Source organism: Pholcus phalangioides, unplaced genomic scaffold (assembly GCF_987345545.1).
Source record: "Pholcus phalangioides strain wild (caught in Gottingen) unplaced genomic scaffold, Ppha-v1.0 ptg000013l_1, whole genome shotgun sequence".
Classification (NCBI taxonomy): domain Eukaryota; kingdom Metazoa; phylum Arthropoda; class Arachnida; order Araneae; family Pholcidae; genus Pholcus; species Pholcus phalangioides.
The window spans coordinates 22,904,739-22,922,053 of NW_028301606.1; the positions used below are offsets into that span (position 1 = coordinate 22,904,739).

Sequence of the window (17,315 nt, forward strand, 5' to 3'; positions counted from 1 at the left end):
TGTGTATACCGGGTATTATGTATATGTGTGACCAGGATTGCAATATAAAAGTTTGATAAAAGAGATCTTTTACAAAACTAAAAAAACCAATAAGCCTATTGGTTACATTCGTTGAATGTAATGACATGCTTATTTTAGTGGTTTTCTTCAAGTTTTATAAGAAATCTTTTATTAAAATTTTGTAGTATTTGCCTAAGAATAAAATCAGTGACATCTACCTTTGATGAACTCACTGATGAAGTGGCCTCGTTGATTTCAGCCTTTGGCATTGGTTGATGTACCGAACAAGTGTCAGTGTCATCTTTTCTTGTGGTTGAGTCAGGCACATCTGTTTCGAGGCTGCTATTAGCTAACACCTGAAATTCTGCCTGGAGTTTCAAATACTGTTGCTTCAACTCAGCGTCTTCTACCGAGGAATGCACAACCCCATTTTCTGCAGAAATAGTCTTATTTTCATCAGAACATTCAACTGCAAAAGGTGACCCAATGCTTCTCATATCTTCCGAAACAATATTTGAGTTATCACATTCTGGTGAATCCAGATCAGTGGGCAGCTGGGGACCTATCATTCCAGTGTCCCCATTGGTTGTACCAGAGTTCTGATCCTTTGAATCTGACTGGGACGTCGAGGCATGAACCTCACTTGGAAACTGGAAATCTGGGGGTAGCTGTGGTCCCATCAATGCAGGAGAATCCTTTTTAACTGTCTTGATTTTTGTATTTCGATCCAAAGTTTTCTTTGAAGGAGTGACAGGACCACTGTTCGACTTGCTGGGCAAAGATGACAAGCTGCTGTGCATTTTAAGAGGCTTCCCATCAATATCATCATCATCGTCATCAGATGAAGAACCTGATGATGAAGTACCTCCAAAGTATGAAATGGGTATAATCGCACTAAAAGAATAAAACATTTTTTTAGATAAAACACTGTGAAAACATTATATAGAATTTAAAGCTTACAAGACAAATAAGTTGCAACTTTCTTTTTTTCTTCAACATGCTACCTGGATATTACTTGAAAGCTTCACAACTTTCAAGGAATCTAATTTTAGAAAATTTCATTATTACAAGCATTTTTTTAAATTCAAAAAAAAAAATTTGCAAAAACAATCCCAAAAAATGTTTTTCCTATAGATATCAATAAATTATAATTTACCCCAACCTCTGATAACTTGCAGCTCAATAATCAGACACGGGTCGAGAAGTTTTCACCTACGCAAGACATAGATCTGACATATAATACAAATACAAAAACAACGCCACAACAGGCAACATATGGATGTCATATTTCAAAAATATAGCAACCCAATTAAAAAAAAAAAACACCAGCAACACCATTGTAATGAACAAAAAACTTGCAGCTATATGTTACCCGATAAAATGCATAAAAAATACATTTTTTTTATCAATCACTCCATACATACTTAGAATTTCTCAGAAAATTAAAAAAACAATCTGCAATTTTGCAATTTTTTCCTTTTTATCCCTGATTTTGTGCCCCTTACACCACATGCAGCCGCACAGCCCCAGAGTGCTCCTATCAGTAACAACCCTTTTCTTACTTTTTTTTGTACAGACCAGAGTTATGGATGGTCAGGCAGGTACTATAGCCAATGTGATAAGACTTTTGTCTGCTGTATCATAAGATGTTTGGGTTTGGTTCAGAGAACTCGCCAGAATCTTTCATAGCCATAAAACAAGGTAATATTCACCAATGGAAGGGTGATGCTACCACTATGATTAAACAGCACATTGCTATCATAGGAAGTACTCGTAACAAGAGGTAACTACACCAGAGGTACAATTCCAGTTCGAGACTTGAAAGAAAAGCCATTTGCAATCAGCTCTAAACAATAGGTTATGATCTAATAAGCCCTTGTGTATAATACATAAGACAACCAGGATGTCATAAAAATTTCCCAGGAAAGAAATTGATCAGGAAAGAAAAGCACATATGCCAATCAATCCTACAGAAATGAACATCTCTAAATACTATTATAATTATCAAAATGATTGATGTGATATTCAAATAAGCAGTGATAGTGTAGAATTCAAAGTTGGAAACTTTGGTTTCCACTTAAGAATGACTGCATCATGCTTCGTTTCATAAAAAAAAATTAATTTCTGTTCAGACAGTTGAGAAAAAATCATACCATTTTTGTTAGAAAATCAGTCTCGTTGCTTTATTGAACAGCACTTGTAACTATATACAGGCAAACTTGGTTAATTCCAATTTTTGGATGATTCAAATTTTAGGAATTCTCCATGAATTTCCTGTTCAATTTAATATTAAAGTAACCTGTTTAATTTGATCTTTTTTTTCTAATGCTTCAGATAATTTGAAGTTTGAGTCAGATATGCAATTTGCAAAATTTCTTTTTTTTCCTCTCTGAATTCCTAGCTAACGTTTGTTTTTTTTTCTTTATTCAGTGATATGCTGATCTTTTTCTAGAATATAGCATGAAAACATTAAAAAAATTAAAATTAACCAAATTTGAAAATTTTTTTCTTATGGCTGTAAGTTAGAAGCGATGCTTTTGTTATCAGTCCCACACACACAGACTTTTGTTTTTCTACAGATGTAAGTGCTACTACTCAGCATATATAAAATTTTGCGTGTATGTGGGTAATCACTGTTCCACAAATGGAATGTTTTTAAGCTTAAGTGCTGGATCCAGTCACTTGTTTGGTAGAATTTGAGAGTTTGTTGGAGATTCATGGCTTTTCAGCATTATTGCTTGTTCATTTCAGAACACTAATGAAGCTTAGTAACATTTTTAACCATGTCCAATTGCTTCTAGTTTAATGCTTAAAAAAAAAACAAAATGGAAGTGGTTAATTCATGGATGTAGACGTTGGTGAAGTAATGAATAAAATCACATTGAATAGTTTCATAGTTTCGTGAAGAAGACGAAAACTAACCTAAAAAAGCTACTAAACTCTTTATTTAAACACTTTCAGAAGCTACAGACGTCACAGAAAATAAGGCTGTGGAAGCTAGAAAATCACATCTTTTATTTTTTAACAACTTGAATATTTTAAAAAATCTTTAAAAGCATCAAAAAGGAAACAAAAATTACAAATTCACAAATGAAATTGTATAAAACGTAAATGATCTACAAAAGTTAATTAAACTAATTATTGTCACTGGTTGCAAAAATGAGGAAACTGACATGGTAAGTAATAGCATTCAATACATTTTTATAATTATCAAAAGTATTGATTTTTTTTAGTAAAAGTACAGTTGTCTTAAAGTGATGGATTGGATAATTCAAACTTTTTTACTGTCCCCTTGAGGTTTGAATTAACCAAGTTCAACTGTGAGTGTATAGCATTCTTTTCAAAAAAGAAAAATCAATGTCTTCATGTGAATAACATCCAGATAAACCTATCTCTATGCCCCCTCCTTTGTTTAGAGTTTAATCAAAGAGATTAATTTTAAGGGAATCACTGAGTATGTAAGTTCAATAAATATTAGCAAAAGCATAGTTTTTATTGATAAAAAAACTAAATTAAAATGCAACTAAAAATTTTACAAACCCCTCTACTTTTACAGGAACCTCTCTTTTCTTTGTCTTTTTCTTGATGTCTGGTTTAGAGGATTCATTTGAAGTTGAAGCCTTCAATGATTGAGCAGAGGCAGCAGCAGCTGCTGCATTCATGTATTCAACGTACTGTAAATATTCAGGGGGACATTCCCAGGTTACTTCATTTGTCTGCATATTCCAAAAATAGGAATAACCAGTGCTTTCATCATGACACTGTTGCCACAGGCAATAAACTTCCTGGCCTGAAATGAGTTCAGAGACATGCCAATTAGATTACATGTGCTCACATTAAGCAAATAAATTTGACAATTTCATTCAACTGGGAAGTACATATTACAATATATATGTACTATCAATATATGTATTTATATATAAAAAATTGTTAAAAAAATATATCAAATTTTTATTTTCTCAAAAATATTTGAAAAAGGAACCAAACAGAATTATTTTAAATTGAAATCAAACTTTTATATATAAGTTAAATGCTCATATAATTGTTATATCTCGTTATAGCATTTTGCATTTATCATGACAAAAAATTTGGTCATGCAAGCTTATCTTATATACACAGCTGCAAACACTTATTGCATAATCAAATATACAGTTTTATTCTAACCTGCTTCACTTGTTTGCTCTCCTCCATCATTATTGTTAAAAGTGTCACTTGAAACTTGCTGCAAGTTTTCAGATGCATTTTCAGAGTCTTCGTCATCATTGGTATTATGTGCTTTCGCTTCTGCTTCTGAAGATCCATTGGTTTCAGTTTCTTCTGCTACTCCAAGTGCATCTATTTCCTAAACGAATATATAAATGCATGCCATATGAATTTAAATTTGATAAAAGCTATATTTTTAGAAAAAATTCAACAACAAAACCTGCTGTATTTTTTGGTCTATCTGCCACATGGGCATGAGTGCCAAAAAAATAAAATCAACTGCTGAAAAGTTTGTCAAGTATTCACTATATCAGCATGAAGGCCACATTTTTACTTAGGGCAGATTAAACCTTCATATAATTACTATTTTTTGTGTATTTTACAAAGATATCTGCATAAAAATAGTTGCAAGTGCTCAGACCCATTTCTGAATTATTGACATGCAATTTAGTCATTTGATATTTGAATGTTATATGATACTGTTCATCAGCACCACGGCTAGAAATTTCTTACAGAGGGTGACAACTAATACTTTTTTTGGGGGGACCTACAGTGTAAGACCTTTATAACAATATCACTCTTCAGTAACGATTAATTTTTTTAGTGGCAATATATCTATAATGATACATTTTTATGGTCCCTTAAGTATTGTTATACAGGTGTTTCCACTATAGCAGTCATTTCCTAATATTTCAGGGAAGTCACATCTCAGGTCCCCCTCTCGCTATGGCCTAGATGTCTAGATGGCAAATTTCTTGAAGATTGCGCTCTTTTGAAGGGGAAAAAATTCCATAGGCATTACATAGGAGTGAGAACTGCAACCCTGTAAAATCATGTTTCTAAAATTGTAAGTGCTGTGGTGGATTATTACAAATAAGCACAGATGCTTGCTCATATGGACACTGCTAAAGCTTTTAAAGTTCATTTTGAATTTTTTTCCAAATCATGTTCCACCTTACATTATATTTTATGATAATGTAATCTTTTTCTTTTTTAAAAAGTTTGATCATAAGAGCATTTTTTAGGATTACATGGTAATCATTCTTACTTTTAGGAAATCAGCCAACTGAGAGTCGATGGGTGCAGCAGCATTAGTTGGTGCTTCTGTAACTGATGAAATAGATGGTTCTGGTTCATCTGGTCAAATAAAATCAACCAATTAAATTTATGAGTAAAAAAGTACATTCTCATTAAAAACAATATCTGTCAATGGTTGAAAAAAGATGTGTTTATGGTTCAAAAATGAATAGTTCTACCTAACGGCCATAAAAAGAAAAATTTCCCACATTGAATAAGACAATGTCTCAGCAGAAATTTAAATGTTGTCTTTAAGATTTTGCTACCTTTTTTACCCACTTCGATGGCAAATATAAATCATTATTTTCCAAAACAACCATAGACTTCCTTTGTCCTATTGTCATCGTTATTAAGTGTTATTTGGCTACTGAAATGTCAATTGATTAACTGAAATGCTTCTTTTGTTATTAACTTTGATCATTTCAACTGTTTGTTTCTTCCCAAGTCTTTGCAGGCGATTCCTGCTAACTAGGGATGGGATGAATAGTGATTTGGCAGAATAGCCGAATACTCGGCGACCAAATACCAATTTTCTTAAAAATCATCACAATTATAAATAAAGTTGGTGTTTTTAATTGAAAATAAAATTATTGGTAATTTCAATCGATACTGAACTTTAATTATGCAATTTATTATTTAAATATTAAAAACTGGTAACTGAAAGATTTTTATTGCCTTGATACCGACAATCAAATTTAATAATGACATATTGTATTTTAATATTACAGTGATACCTCGGCTAATGAAGATGATTCGTTCTGGAATCGTGTTCATTAGCCAAATCATGATTTACCCTTAGTTTCTATGGAAAATCATTTGATTCGTTTCAGGTTTTGTCCAAAACTTAAAAAATAAGTTTTCTAAAAAAGGAATGCTATAAAAAAAAGACAAAAACTGATTGAAGACTAAAATGAACAGCTCCAAAATTGTATAAATGAAAATATACAGAAAGATGAGAGAGGCTGAAGATCTTTTTTATTTCATTATGTACACAACCTTTAAAAAATTTGTGATTTGGTCAGCTCATTTCTGTGGACGATACATGGAAAAGATAATCTCCAAGACTGTTCAGCTTGATGCTAAGAGGCTTGCACTGAAAGAACATGTGCTCTGAAGACATAAGCTACCTTTTTTTCAATGCATTTTCTATTTTGGCTGAATCTTCATTTCATATGAAATTGCTCAAAGAATTTCAAAAAGAGAAGTGTGGCTACATCTGAAAAAAGATTCTGAGGTGAACATGAGTTAATCTGGCCCTAGTGACAGTACTTCTGATGAGTGGTGTGAAAATTCAGCTCATGATGCAGATATTTTATGTTAGTGTGTGCATTCATATCATAAAAAATTTTCATTAGCCAAAACAGAAAAATTACAAAAAAAATCTACGGTAGCTGGACAATTCATAAAGCCAAGCCGTTCAATAGCAGAAGTATCACTGTACTTGCAGAATCAAATTTTTTCTTCAACACTTGTTATAATTGTGCATATAATTAAGAAAATGTCAATCATTTACTCTCAAGTATTAATGCATCATAAAATTTATGATTTATTTTTCTACTCTAGATTTTCTATGCTCCTTTCAGTAGCTCAATATATTTGTTGTCTAGGTACATCCTACAGTTAGTGAATTCGTGTAATTCATGCTCACTTCCACCTTAATGCAGTAGAATTATATTCTCAGTTTCATGTTCCACTTATCCCAAAAATTCACCCTGACGTAGCCTCTTGCACAGAAAAGGATGGGTATGCACCACCCAATAAAATTTAATCAGTAAATTGTTAATTTATGCAAAAAATTTCAATTAATATGATTTTTTAAAATTAGTTTGGTATGCTTAGATTCATACAGATATTCTGTCGAATAACTAAGCATTATTGGGGCGACCCGAATATTCTGCAAATGGGCCGAATGGGCAAATACCAAATAGAAGCAGAATATTTGTCCCATATATGTAGGCCTACTGCTAACCTTCATAATTATATATTATAAGAAATAAAAACTTTTTTACAATGCTACTATAAAAAAAAAAAAGAGAAAAAAGTACAGTTGGCCCCCAGTGTTCACAGGGGGTTATATACCTGCATAACTAGAATAGAATATATGGATGCATAAAAATAAAGTCAAAGATTAACATTAAAGATATAAATTAAAGAAAAAACATGAAACTACATTGTTTTTTTTTTAATTTGACCTCCATTCCATAAGAACGTAACAGAGAAATACACTCACTAGAATTTTTATCATCTTCGTCACTGTCACTATACTGTGTAAGTATTCTTGATGACACTTTACTAGATGTCACTATAAATGAAACATTTCACACATTACACATAATATTGTTACCATGCTACAAACAACTAGTAGATTGAAGAAAAAAAAAATGATGCATCGTTTTCATCAATAGTTTGAAATCCTGACTTTACATTTATCATGCAGACTTGCCAAGCTTCAGAAAGTAGAAAGCCTGTAACTTTCTTGTGGAAATCTGGCAATTTATTTAAGAATCTGGGCAAATTTACCTTTGAGTGTTTAAAATTTTTTATGAACATAATAAGAATCATAGTAAGAAAAGTAATACATAAGGTGACCATATTGCCTATATTTCACTAAGTCCTATTTTTCATCATTTGGTGTTCAACTATTCTAAAGAAATGTTCAATTTTTTAACAATGCTTCTATGAATTTGTGATATTTAATGGACATTATCATTAAGTTAAACTTTTTTTTCATGAAATTATTATAAAGATCAAGATTTGAAGCCCTCAGTTTCCCACCCATCGACAATTTTAAGCAAATAAATTAAGAATTTTGCCCATAACTGACAATGCCTCATATTTCTGTGTATAGATACATTTTGGGATTTCCGCCAAGTATAGTAGGTAGTTGGCCAGTATAATTCCTTTTCTTTGTACTCCGATACATAATAAGGTGTTACTGTATACCAGAGGTCTTCAACCTTATTCTGGTTGCGAACACTGCTGTATGCATCATCAAAAGAAGAGCACCTTTTTTTAGCAAGTTTGACATACGAATGCATGAAATCAGGATGATTTCTATCCCAGAATGAAATTTGTACAAGGTATTTAATTGGAACGTTGATCAAGAGCGAGCACTGAGCACCCTGCAGGGTTTAAGCTGGATAAAAAATTCCTTTTGCAAAAAAGCAAAAATGGGAGGAAAAGCTTTAGCAAAATGCTACGATGCTAAGGGGCCATTCAAGTATTACATCAGCAGATTTTTAGCCATTTTTGACCCCTCCCCCCTTGTCAGCAAAACACTGACCCCCCCCCCCCTCCACCTCTTGTCAGCAAAATTTAGTTAGCAGCTTAGAATGTTTCATATCTTCAAAAAGTGGGGTTGATGACGTAAGCAACCTTCAACCCCCCCCCCCCTGATGCTGACGTAATACTTGAATGACCCCTAATGTATTGATTGATGGTTGGATGTCTACTCGTTGCCTACCTCCTGTACGCATTTTTGCGAAAGTGGCTACTACTATTTTCGTTTAAGCTTTTGCAAAAAATGCAACCGTATCTTAAACCCTGGCACCCTGGGTGCTTCAGGGAGCACTGCGGTGCTCATAAGCAACGGGTTGACGATGCCTGCTGTATACACATAACATGACAATAATATATTGACTGTCAATAAGAAACAATGGACGTTTAAAACGAGAGACACAGATTTAGTAATTATAACTGAATCTGGTGTCACTATTCATTACCTGGTGGTGGTGGTTTCTTGTCTTCAAGCTGCAATATTTGCCTCCTCCCAGTTTTATGTCTCTTTACCATTATTGTACCTTTACTAAAATATAACATAATTATTAGTACACACATTTTGATATGCAATAAGCAGTGCAACAATGAAATTAATAAGAATTAAGTGTTAGAATAATCTTTTGCAGGTTTGACCTTTTTGGTACTCTTCCATAATCTGTCTCTTTTTTTTGTCTGGAAAATTTTCCTTGAATTTATGCCTCCTGTTTAGTGCTGAATATTTTCCTTGACGTAATGTCCAGTGTTCACCAATACAGACTTATGTATCACTCTATTAACCCATACAAGTCTTGCTCCTCCCTAGACATTTGGATATTACTTCTCATCAATTCTAAAATTTTCATTAATTCTGAATATAAAGTACTTTTTTCCATCAAAATCTACATACCCACTAGAAATGCATAGAATATGTGCTCCCCCATAAAAAAAGCACCCTTTTGAAATGCCTAAAGATGAGCTTATACAGTCGACAATCATTATAACGACCTCACATGTTTTAGCAACCATTCCATTAAAATTACCAGTGAGATAAGACCCCAAATGTTTTCACATAACAACTATCCTCTATGTCTTCCTTTCAATATAACTACTACTATTAAACCAGACATCCAACTCGTCCATATTCCTCTGCGGAACTTCTAATGAATTGGCACATGTTGGAATGTGTAGTGAACCTTCCGTGAAGTTTGTTTCTGTGTAATGATGTGTAGTGCTGCCATCTACAATCAATTTTTAAACTATGAGTTTTCTCAACTCATAGTGAGTGAAGTGTAATGAATGAATAATTGTACCATTGCAGGCCTGTTGCTCTCTGCAGCGAGACTTTTGAACGGGAAGATCAGCTCATGCCTCAAAGTTGGGAACCACAGCCTTTAATATAATGTCCAATTTTGAGAGGGGTTGTTATAACTAGTGTCAAATGTGTATAAAGCAAGTACATCTGTTTAAAATACATAGGGCGGGGTCTGCTAGAAGAAGATGTCCAACAGTTAGATCAGATGTACAGGTCACCTTAAGCCTCTGGAAGCAATCATTTTATGGTTTTCAAAACTAAGGCCATAGAGCAGTGGTTCTCATAGTTTTTTTAACTGCAGCTCACTTGTCTTAGCCAATGCTCATCCGCTGCTGTCTAGAATAGTCTAACAAAGACTTTCCCAAAGCATAGAACAGGCACACATCAATATCGCCAGCTAACTGTGATGCCTCTGACAAAGGTTGGCGATCCTTCTAGGAGCCACAATGCACACTTTGAGAACCACTGTTACTGAGTAATGACAGGATGAAGCGGGGGGGGGGGGATACCTTTACCATTAGCCAACAATGGGAAACGATCAGACATTCTACATCAAATCTACATCACATTTGTCCAATCCAATCCTTCGACATTGCCTTAAGACTGGTGCGTGTTGTGCCCTATCTAGAATTGGAAACACATGTACATGCTTTCACATGTATTTCCTATCTGGGATTGGAAATACATATGAAAGCATGGAAATTATGTGTAGCCACAGAAATATGATTATTCGCATCACACTTTGTGAATAGCCTGCCACGTACCTCCAGGTGGGGTGGGGGATCATAAGAATTCGATGGGAACCACTCAATCATAACGAAATGCAATAAACAATACATTCATCCACACTCTTTGTATTTCCATCAACAGTCATTACAATGTGAACAGGAGCATTTCTTACACATGATTCCGTTTCAAAAAGCATGTGTTAAGCATGACACATATTGAAAAAGTAGTACTGAATAAATTTAAGAGTCAAATATGTATTTAAATAGGCATATGATGGGCCCTCCAACATAACATGTAAAAACTAATATTTGACAGCAAAAATTGAATTGAAAAAAAACAACCACTGCTTCAAAATAGAATCAATTAAGTACCTGTTCAAATAAAAACACCAATTAAACGATCATTTTGTTATGGAAATTAGCCATAATTACCAAACTTTACAGAAAACAGGAGGTGAACATAATTTTCTGATTAGGCATGAATCAGAAAGGGTTTTTATTCCAACAGCCGTCTGGCGGTATGGAATTTCAAAAGTATTCGAAGATCTTCCAGATTCAAATAAGTTCTGATGATTTCTTGATTACTATATTTGAAAAAATGGAAAGAAGGACGCCTGCACACGCACCAAAGGTAATGTCAATTTTCCAAAGTTCATCAACAGATGACGCTACTATACTAAAAAAAAAATACCGACACCACAATAATTTTTCCGAACCGTAACAGAACCGGAAAAAAAAAGAAAAAGACAAATAGTGTTCTGTCTCATATCGCTAAAAATGAATTGTTGCTGGTCAGTTTTAATGCTTTGCCAGAAACATGACGAGGGGGTTTTCTTTGTCTAACAACCTCTTCCATACTGAAATCCCTAGAGAAAAAACAACTCTGGAAACCTGAAAAAGAAAACAAAAGGGAAAATTTTCGAAAACGTAGGAGGACGCTTGAAATGACATCAAAAAAGAGGACATGTCTTCCTAGAGGTCTTCTGATTAACCCTAGGTTGCGTCATCTCCTGAAGTGAAGACAGGGGAAAAAGATTTTTTTCTTCTCTCTCTCCCTCCCTAAATTCTGTGAATAATGACATCAGTTAGTGCTGCCATCTATGTTCCGAATTACATAACTCTCAAAGATATTGGTCATGTGTACGCGTCTTCAGTTTTTAAAATCTTAGTAACCCAAAATATGCAATGGTGCATGACCCTTCCAGGGCCGCAACTAGAAGTTAGCAAATTTAATCCTTCCATCTCTCTTTAAAAATTACGAGGGGACGTCGAAATGCGCACTTGCTCCGGCTGTCCAAGTTGCGGTTCCCTCTAAAGGTTTACTCAAAATGTCAATTTGGCAATGCTACGATTGCCAGACTCCCAAAATATTCAGGACCATCCCATAATCCCGACAATTGAAAAATAACCCTTCGGTTTCTTGGGTGACGGATCAGAGCCATCTTAAGAGCATACGGGTTCCCGGAACAAGTGATTTTTCTGAGGGCCTATCTGGAAAATTCTCGAAAATTTCAATAGGTTCTCATTTTTGTGAGGCCTCCCTTCTCTTGAGCCTCCCCCCCTCCCAAGCCATGCCCGGGTGGTCCCATCCGTTAAGACGGCACCGTGAATGTGTGTATTCAGGGCCACAACTAGGAGGAGGGGGGGGGGGGCAGGCAACTAGAGCAGCTTACACAAAAGCGATTAAAAAAGCCAAACGAGATCAATGGAAAAAGTTTTGCACGGAGGCATCGGATCCATATGGTGCAATATATAAAGGCACAGTAAAAAGAAAAGCAAGACCAGCCCAACTTATGATGGAGGAGGGAGAAAATCTCACGATAATGGACGCAGCAAAACGCCAACTGGAGAGGATGTTTCCTGCTTGCAACACATCCAGGGAACTCCATCTCGAACAACTTTTAAGTACCCCCAGGAACAATAAAATCAGAGAAAGGCCGATTACGAAACCAGAAATATCTAGAGTTATTAATCGTTTCAATGACAAGAAAGCACCGGGCCACGACCACATCAATAATAAACTTCTCAAATCCATTAACCGAACGTTCCCCGGATTCCTGCCCGCTATGTTTAATAAATGTTTTCAATTGAGTGTATTCCCTCAGCACTTCAAGTTGGGGAAGATTTTCCTTATCCTCAAGAAAGATAAGGATCCAAGGGACATACACTCGTTCCGTGCAATACATCTTCTTCCAACTATCGGAAAAACGCTGGAGAAGATCATAACCCAACGTATCATATACCACACCGAGAAAAAGAACTGGTGGAGCGACAAACAATTTGGATTCCGCCAGGGACGCTCAACTGAGCACGCATTGCTTGAAATAAAAGAAGAAATCGGCAAACGAAAAAAGGCTATGCTCGACACAGTGTTTATCTCATTAGATATCAAAGACGCGTTCAACTCGATCAAACACAGTACAATCATAGAAAAACTCAACAATATGCCAATCTCAAACCAACTCTTCAAAATAGCATGCAACACGTTGAAAGGAAGAAAAGTTGCGATACAGACGCAAGACGGACTAGCCACTCACGACCTTTCCAAGGGCTGCCCGCAAGGCTCTTGCTCCGGGCCAACACTTTGGAACGCAGTCATAGACAGCCTACTTAAAACAAAGTGGCTAAACAACACCAGAATACAAGCGTTCGCTGATGATATTGCAGTGTTGGTATCGGATCATACCAAAGAAAAGACAAGGAAAAGGGCTATGGGGGTCCTCGACACAATACATAACTGGATGGAGGCACATGGATTAGAAGTGGCAACGGAAAAATCCAAATTTTTATGGATCTCCTCCAAAAACCCCATATCGCTCCGAATGAATGGCTCACTAATAAAGAGAACCAAGGTACTTAAATACCTCGGAGTACACATTGATGGAAAGATGTCGTTTGTGGACCACATTCAGCAACAAGGAGACAAGGCCAATAGAATTCTCCCCACTCTACTCAGCTGTGCGGGCAGCAACTGGGGAATAAACAGCAGAATGCGGCGAATATTATACATCACAGTCATCCAAAGAATTCTCACATACGCGGCACCAGTCTGGGGGAAAAAACTGTCCCAACAAGCCAAAAAGAAGCTGGATTCTACGCAAAGGGGCTTCTTGCTATACATCACGAAAGCATATTCGACGACCCCGACCAACGCCCTTCAGACGATCACGGGTCTCCCCCCACTAAGTCTCTGGACAGAGTTTGAAGCCAAGATAGGACTGCTGACCAGGCTTAAAAGACCCGCCAGACCGGAGAGAAGCTGCGGGATAGTCACGCCCTCACAAATAGACCAAAAGGCTACAGGATGGTCGGCCCACCCAGCCACCAGCACCAAGCAGGGACAAATCTGTCTGAAAGAGGAGCAACCAACAACAGAGACAGAGATTTACACAGACGGGTCTAGAATGGATGAAGCCACGGCGGCAGCTCTCGTCATCATCGAAAAACAGAAAATTACACACAAATGGGCCCATAAACTAAATAACGAGACCTCGGTCTTCCAAGCAGAGATGTATGCTATTCTGGAGGCAGTCAAAAAGGCCCAAGTGATGAATCGACCAGTCAGAATAATAACGGATTCTCTCTCATCACTTCAATCGATTGCTGACCCGCTATCCAAAACGGAAGCAGCCAGAATTATCAGAGGAATTCTTATTAATAGCTCAAACATCTCGCTCTCCTGGGTGAAGGCGCACGAAGGCAACTGGGGAAACGAGGAGGCAGACACACTGGCTAAACAGGCCACCAAGAAGGAAACCGTGGATCACCACCTCCCGTTCCCCAGAGCATGGGTTAAAAACAAGTTTAAGCAAACCATGCTTCGAAAATGGCAACAACAGTGGGAAACCAACACCAAAACAGGAAGAAAGATCTATCAGATCCTTCCGAAGGTCAAGATTGGTGACAATGGCTGGTCAAGGGGAATGACCCTGTACCTTACAGAGCACGGGCCCTTTCCCGCCTACCTCAAAAGATTTCATGTTCGATCAACCGACAGCTGCAAGTGCGGGGAAAGAGGCACCCCCATGCACTACTCCACAAAATGCCCCCTCACAAAGGAGTTACATTTTGGTGCGCCTTCAGAAGAAAACATATCTTTATGGAGAGCGGAACTTCTGAAAAGGGCAGACCGCACGGAGAAAATAGGAAAACTTATACGCCTTCTTGAACATAACCAAAACGACTACATGCCTATAGAAGCTCGTCCACAAAGTAACAGAAAACCCTCGATGGCTGCTTCGTCAGAGGAAGACTGAGACGAGGTGGAGGAATAAAGTGATAAAAGGACATCGCCAGTGAACCACCCTCCAACACATCCGAAGATACGTTTTCAACTCTCAGCTTAGATACGAAAGCAAACGACAAGCACCGACAACATCATCTGCCCCCGAAGTGGCACAATGTCGCGAGGCAGAAGATGAACTGCACACAGGAAACGCTGCGCCCCGAGGAGGCGAATGCTCGCGAAGCAGTTTCTGACATTTTTGTAAATAATTGTTAAATATGATATTTGATGATGAAGAAATTCTGGAGAGGTAGGGCTTCGCTGGGTGGTGCGCATGTGCAACATCGGGAGCCACAGCTTGGTAAGGAGCCAGATGGCAGGATTGCATCAAATCAGGTCGGAACGAGCGGCCCACAGGGACACCACTAATGCTAGGCTGCTTGATGGGAGGGGGGGGGGGGACTGGATAGTGCCCTCATCATGGATAAAAAGAGGAAAGGGGGCTGGATGTGCCGGACCGGATGGCATTCGAATGTATCTCGAGGGCTTCCCGGTCGGACACCTTCAGCACTCTCCAGCACGGACCAACTCAGCCGAGTAAATGGCTAATATCCCTAGCGGGACAGAGCCAGGTCCCTGCCTGGTAAGAAGAAGAAGGTGGGTGGATCCGGTTCCTTGGGTGCTAAAATACAGGTGGCGTTGAATTCACACTTTGACTACTACTTCCACATTACACGGGGCTTCAAAATGTGTCGAACCTGAAATCACATTATTGCATCAATAGATGGCAGAAGCTCGAAACAATTTATCACTGAACAAAAGCAGTACTTCAAAGTAAAAGCAGTAATTAGATTAAAATTCTCATTCCCAAGGGTGCCGTGAACGTAAAATGTTGAATGAGCTGTAACATATCGAGACAGAGCCGCCCTGGGCTACGTTCACAGTGGACCAAAGAGGTACAAGTTCCAAGAATTGCGACTAGGAAGAAAAAAATTCATAGGGGCGGAGGAAGAGATTCCAGCACATATTAAAAGAGGAGGAGGATAGAGAGGAAATGGCCGAAGAGGGTCCTGAAATGCATGGATGTTATTATGATGATCCCTCCGTAGAAAAGGGGAAAGAAAAACAATGGGGAGAAACGAACCAATCAGTAGATGGCGAAAATCAGGAGATCGAGGTGAAAAAAAAAAAAACAGGTCTGTTCAAATCACGCACTTTGTTGAATGGACTCTTTCTTTCTTTCGCCTCGCTTCTCGGGTATGTGCGGTGTAGAACAAAACAATGCAATTGTTTTCGTCGCTAGTCCCTATTATGCACTCCTGCACCTCGTGGGCGCCTAACTATGTGCACGGCCTAAGGTCCCAATAGGTGCGGTCGCACACGGCCCCACGTATTGGGAAACCACACAATTACAATAATGATAATTTCTTTCAACAACTCTGAAATCTCTGAACTTCTGCATTCTTCTGCATCTCTTCTTCATAATTCTGGAATTTTCTGCATTTTCATTTTTGGAAATCTGAATTTCCATCAATTTCTGGAATTATATCTTGCATTTACTCTGAACTTCCATGAGTGTTGGAATTATTTATTGCATTTGTTCTGAATTTTGACGGATGCTGTGTGTGTGTGGAATTATTTCTTGTATTCGATCTGAATTTTCATGATTTTTTTTAATTTTCTATTCTCCTCTCTCACAGAACACATTCTTCCAATATAAAATTCGGTGCTATGGGGCCCGGAAATATAAAGACGTTTCTGGCCCGGCTATTATTTTTGCATCTGGCCCCGCGTCTGGCAAGGACAGCTCTGTGTCGAGATTAGTGATATTAGCAAGAAAACTCAATTAAAAAGTTTTTTTTTTTTTTTTTACGAATGCTTCACAACGTTCTAAAATGTCTATCCATCTAGTTCCTTATTTCACGCACTGTGTCGTGAGGCGCTGAAGTGGAGGCATTACTTGCCCCTCTCAACTTCCACAAATGGATAGCCCCGCTCCGCAGATGAAACGGTAGAGATAGACAGATGGCTTTTCCCCCTCCAGTTCAATATGCCAAGGAAGCAATAGCCTTAAATAGTTAGGGGGGGGGGGGGCTACTAATGCCTCTACTTCAGCGCCTCACACCACAGTGCGGGAAATAAGGAAAGCCGGGTCATATCTCCAGTGGTGTAGATGGTAGCATACTTGCCCGGTTCGCAAGAGAATCTGGTTCGAGTCCCTTGCTCTCCCTCAGTAGTTTTTCCTCCAAAACCAGCTTATCCGAATACAGCCAAATTTTTAGGATAGCTTAATGAGACTATGGGAAAGATTTATGGGATTAAAAAAATTCCTTATTTTTCGTCCACCAGGTGAGAAAGGGTACCTTTTTATTGAATTTCTCTTTTCCCCATGTACCATATAGCGTGTATACCACGTTTCAATGGAATACGTCTAAAGAAAGAACACGACAGAGGTCGGAGTAGTATCAGTATACTAACGGGTGCTACATTGATCTGAGCAGTGTCAGCATAA

At 37.6% G+C, this 17,315-nt stretch overlaps 1 protein-coding gene across 2 annotated transcripts in view; it reads right to left on the reverse strand.

Moving 5' to 3' along the window:
* Positions 1–11,063, reverse strand: part of LOC149078792 (uncharacterized) — a 28,765-nt gene extending 17,702 nt beyond the window's left edge. For both annotated transcript variants that reach the window (XM_089240904.1, XM_089240903.1), the window contains exons 1-7: positions 10,951–11,063; positions 9,003–9,085; positions 7,511–7,582; positions 5,252–5,340; positions 4,165–4,342; positions 3,541–3,790; positions 219–894 (exon numbers count right to left, since the gene is read on the reverse strand). In XM_089240904.1, the coding sequence (XP_089097030.1) occupies positions 219–894; positions 3,541–3,790; positions 4,165–4,342; positions 5,252–5,340; positions 7,511–7,582; positions 9,003–9,072 (1,335 nt within the window). In that variant the 5' untranslated portion in view covers positions 9,073–9,085; positions 10,951–11,063. The remainder of the gene's footprint in view (positions 1–218; positions 895–3,540; positions 3,791–4,164; positions 4,343–5,251; positions 5,341–7,510; positions 7,583–9,002; positions 9,086–10,950) is intronic.
* Positions 11,064–17,315: the final 6,252 nt, after the last annotated feature.